This window comes from Microtus ochrogaster, chromosome 6 (genome assembly GCF_000317375.1).
Source record: "Microtus ochrogaster isolate Prairie Vole_2 chromosome 6, MicOch1.0, whole genome shotgun sequence".
NCBI classification, from domain to species: domain Eukaryota; kingdom Metazoa; phylum Chordata; class Mammalia; order Rodentia; family Cricetidae; genus Microtus; species Microtus ochrogaster.
In genome coordinates, this window is record NC_022013.1 from 85,600,701 (window position 1) to 85,605,294 (window position 4,594).

Consider the following 4,594-nt stretch of genomic DNA (forward strand, 5'->3'; position numbering starts at 1 on the left):
AGAGAGAGAGAGAGAGAGAAACAGAGACAGACAGACAAGCAGAGAGAGCCTACTTGTTTTCTGTTCTTTAGCCCTAAAGGGAACACCCCTACAGAAACATGAAGAGAAGCCAGGAACTCAGGCTGGCAGCGGCCATCAGTCAGAGAGCTTAGTTGCCCTGCCTTCTCTCTTCCCCTCTGTAGAGGCAAGAGTGTCCGTCTTGATGGATGTAGCAAGGACAGAGTGGTCCCACTGAGACCTATTCGGTGCTTTCCAGCTCCAAAATCTCTATGGCTTTAAGGTGCACAAACCCAAGAAACCCAAGAACTCCACCCCTAAGGATTTATCTCAACAAATACTTAATAAAGGGGGGAACAAAGGAAAAGGAAAATACATACACACACAACAGTAACAACAGGAAACCCATAGCTGGAAGATCTGTGTCATGTCATAATCAAAAACAACTGGAAGTGACCTAAATTTTCAAGAGTAGTTTATGAAGTAATGTCTGTAAACTAGACGTGGTGGAGTTACACACACCTGTAAAGTGGCAATCGTGCTGACTTTAGACTAACCCAGAGTGGTGGCCAGTGGCTGATTGCTGGGATCACGGCACTTGCACCCAGTGGGATGCGTGTGTGTTTTGCAGGGTGCTTTGGTTGCCCTGAGCCCATCCCGTGGTGCTTCCCAGCCACCAGCCATCTCGAAGGGTCTTTAGAACACAGTCACACAGGATGTGGTAGCTTTGAATTCCCTTCCCTATTCCCACCCTGCCTCCCATTGAACAGTGTGTAGTGCTGCTGTTTGAGCCATTCATTGCTCGTGCAAACCATCCAAAGACTCAGTAGAGCAAAGAACAGTAAGATTATGTTCACAGTTCCCAATAAGATTATGTTCACAGTTCCGGGTCATGGAACTGAGCATAGTGGGAAATGGCTTCTGCCAGGATGCTAGAGTCAGCTGAAGCCCCACTGGACACAAACCTGGTGACTGGGCTCTTCTGTTAGTCATCCAGAGCACACCACATGTGGCCACTGCACGCAGCGCGGGCATCCTCACAGCTTAGAAGCTGGTGTCTCAGGAGCAAGCACTAGAGACCAAGGCAGAGACTTCTTGCCTTTAAGTTGCTAACTTTATTTCTTCTGGATTCTCATACTGGAGTAGCCACAAACTCAGCCCAATTTTCAAAGTATCCTAGGGGTGGAAAGTCAAGATTTAGTAACAAGACTGAACATGGAGGCTTAAAGAAGGGAACGTCCACATGCTGTCACTGCGCTGGCACACACCAGGAAGAGAACGTAAAATGTGTGTGCACAGCACATAGTGACTCAGATTAAAAAGAAAAGTGTCACAGGGCAGCTGGATGGCACAGCAGATGGAAGAGCTTGCCACCAAATCTGGCAACCTGAGTTCTATCCCTGGGACCCACAGGGTAAGAGAGAACTGGCTTCCTCACTTTGTCTGCTCACAAAATACATGCAAGTTTTAAAACCTTTTGTTAGGAGGAAGCAACTCACTGTTTATTCTTTTGTGTGACTGACCTGTCTCGGTGAGAATTAACGAACCCCCTACATTACCCACCTAAACCTGTGCATCAGTGTAGTCACTGGAGATCATGGCTGCCCCAGGGTGCCCGGTGCGGAGCCCACTTTCTAAGCACCCAGGCGGCACCCATGCCACCTGTATTCTGACTCCATGAGCCATGGTGCTGCCTGCTTCCTAAAGACCAGATGCCCACCTGTGGGCCACAGGGCCCCTAGATCATTGGGAAATGGTGAGAAGCCAGGTAGGGGCTTGTCTGTTTTGAGATATTAATCTGTCACCTAGGCAGGGGCATGTCTGTTTTGAGATATTAATCTGTCACCTTTCCTTTATCTTTAGGCCTTTGACATTATGAAAGTGACCCATGGCCGAGAGCACAGCCTGATTGAAGATTTAATTCTTCTCCTGGAAGAATGTGATGCCAACATAAGAGCCTCCTAAGGCCAGCCAGAGGGACAGGGGAGGTGGCGCACCCTCGTTGAACGCCTTATTGAGGTCACACACTCTGTGATGTTTGCTATGTGAACCTCCTGTAAAAAATGCCATTCTGTGTTTCTGTGGGTAACTGTGTTTCTGTGGTGTGTTGTGAGAAGACCCATTCATGGTCAAGTAGAACCATTACAATAAATACAAAAGTTGAAAAGAGTTGAAAATGCCATCTGGCAGCTTGGCTTTGCCTACTCATGGGTGACTTTGATGTTTAAAATCTCAGCATTGGAAATAGGAACTTACCAAAAAATAGGATGAAAGGCTGGGTGGTGGTGGTGGTGCACACCTTTAATCCCAGCATTCAAGAGTCAGAGGCAGGTGGATCTCTGTGAGTTCAAGGCCAGTTTGGTCTACAGAGTGAGTTCAAGAACAGCCAGAGCTATGTAGAGAGAGCCTGTCTCAAAAGACAAAAGAAAACTGAAATAGGATGGAATAAGCTAAACCTTCCTCTTTGGATGAATATAGAGGCCGTTGGACTAAAGTAATCGTTTTCACCTCTACTCCTAAACACAAGTGTATGTCCATTTTGTCAAGAAGTAGATGTTTTATTGCTGTTCTTTTGTTTTTATTGACATGTATTAATTGTACTAAATAATGTGATTCGCTGTGATATTGCAGCGCTTAAATATACGTGTCTAGTGTGCACCTTCCAGGACAAATCTGGCCTCCCTGTCTTTTCCCTGGCTCTACAGTTCACGTTTCTCACATCGCCCACCCTGACTTTCACACGCGAGGGAGAAAGGGTCACACTCATCTCCGTCCCTGGCTTACTTCACTTCGTACAATTTTCTCCAGTTCTGTTCATTCTGCTATATTTGACAGGATCTCACTCATCTTTACAGATTAATAATATTCTGCTATTTACCTGTTCTTCCTTTTTCCTTGTGTGTGTTGGGGAGGGCCTAAGGTGATTACAGCCTTGGCTATGATGAGTATCTTCACAGTAGACATGGACAGACAAGTATGTTTGGGAGTTACAGAGTTCATTTCCTTTTGACATGTACCTAGAAGTAGGATGGCTAGATCCCATGGGATCCTGTTTTCATAGGGCCTCCTGTCATCCTGATTTCTGTTCCCACCAGCAGTGTTCCTTTTCTCCATGGTCACACCAGCATTTGCTACCTGGGGGTCGTGCTTGCTTTGTCATTGGCTCTAGTGGCATTGTAACTGAGCACCTGATTTTCATTGTAGCTTCAGTGTCCCCGATGACTGATGATATTATTGTGCCTCATGTGCTTGTGACTGCTCAAAGCAGCTGCTAATTGTGTAGTCAGAATCTTGTTTTTTGAATTCCCTACACACTATAAATATACTATGTATTATGGCTATGAACCCTTCATCAGGAGGACAGTGGGCAAACAGTTCTCTCATTCTGTAGACTGATTCTTTCCTCTGTTGTTTTGTGTGCTGTACAGAACTTCCGTGTAACCATTTGTCTCTCTTTGGTTTTGTTTCTTTCACTTTTATAATAATATAAAAAACCCATAGCTTATTCCAGCATCTGGGCATTGCCCATACTGACATGCGTGTTTCCAGTTCAGATCTTGCATTTGGTCTCTGGTCCATCGTGAGCTGAGTGGTTGTCCAGAATGACAGATGAGAATTCCGTCTCCATCTCTTGCATGTGGTGCCCGCTTTCCCTGCATACCTTGCTGAAGGGGCGAGCCACTCAGCCTGCACGGTTTGGGCACCTTTGTCGAGAATAAACGGATTCTAGGTGTGCGAGCCGACTTCTGGGCTCTCTGTTCTGTCCCACTGGTCCTTGTATCTCTTATTACTCTGTGACCACACTGCTTCTGCCATCACGGCTCTGGAGTACATCCTGAAGGGAGGCCCCGTGTTGCCTCTGGCCTCGTTCTTTTTGCCGAAGATGGTTTTTATCTGTTCTGAGCCTTTGGTGAAGAAGCAGAAGTTTCTTTCCGAATCCCTCTCCAACACAGGAGTCTTTATCTCAAAGCCCAGTTCAAGGTCATATCAGACGTTACCAGAAAAGGGATGTAAGCCTCACACAAAAAGAAAAAGATATGGAACTCAGCTCGTTGTGTAAACCTTGTGAGCATTTTTTAATTCTTTGTGTATGTTATTATTTTCTTGAACTTTGTTTTCTGTAATTGCTTGAATCTGTGGTTCCGTGTGTTAATGGGCAGAGCAGAAAGCTCTATTGCCCTCCAGTAAACTGTGTTCTCACCACTATTCAAATGGACTGGCTTCCTCTGTTATTGTTGTCTTTTCTATTTTCCAACCCTTTGGCCTGTGTCTCTGTCTTTCTGCTTTAGATAAATAACAAAAGTATTTTCCTTGTCCAAAAAAAGTTGAACCTTGTTTGATTCCCTGGTCCCGGAAGCAGTGTGGTCCTTCATGTTTCAGTGAGAGTCTGGTAGTAAATCAGGCCCGTGGGTTGTTGCAGATGACATGGTCTTTAGACAACAGACCTCCATCCACACTTTATGTTACATAGATACAGATGCAGGGGATGAATGCAGAACCCAAAACGGCGACCCTCAGAGGGAGGGAGGCAGGCCGACACTGTCAGAACGACACACGGTTGTCTTACTGAGCCTGAAGGAACAGGCCATACTTTCAT

The 4,594-nt window shown here is 45.8% G+C and overlaps 1 protein-coding gene across 1 annotated transcript in view; it reads left to right on the forward strand.

Annotated features, from left to right (window-relative positions):
• The window catches only part of Smyd3 (SET and MYND domain containing 3), a 567,552-nt gene extending 563,349 nt beyond the window's left edge, over positions 1-4,203 (forward strand). Inside the window, exon 12 of the mRNA XM_005348982.2 lies at positions 1,861-4,203. Coding sequence (XP_005349039.1) covers positions 1,861-1,962 — 102 coding nt within the window. The 3' untranslated portion in view covers positions 1,963-4,203. The remainder of the gene's footprint in view (positions 1-1,860) is intronic.
• Positions 4,204-4,594: the final 391 nt, after the last annotated feature.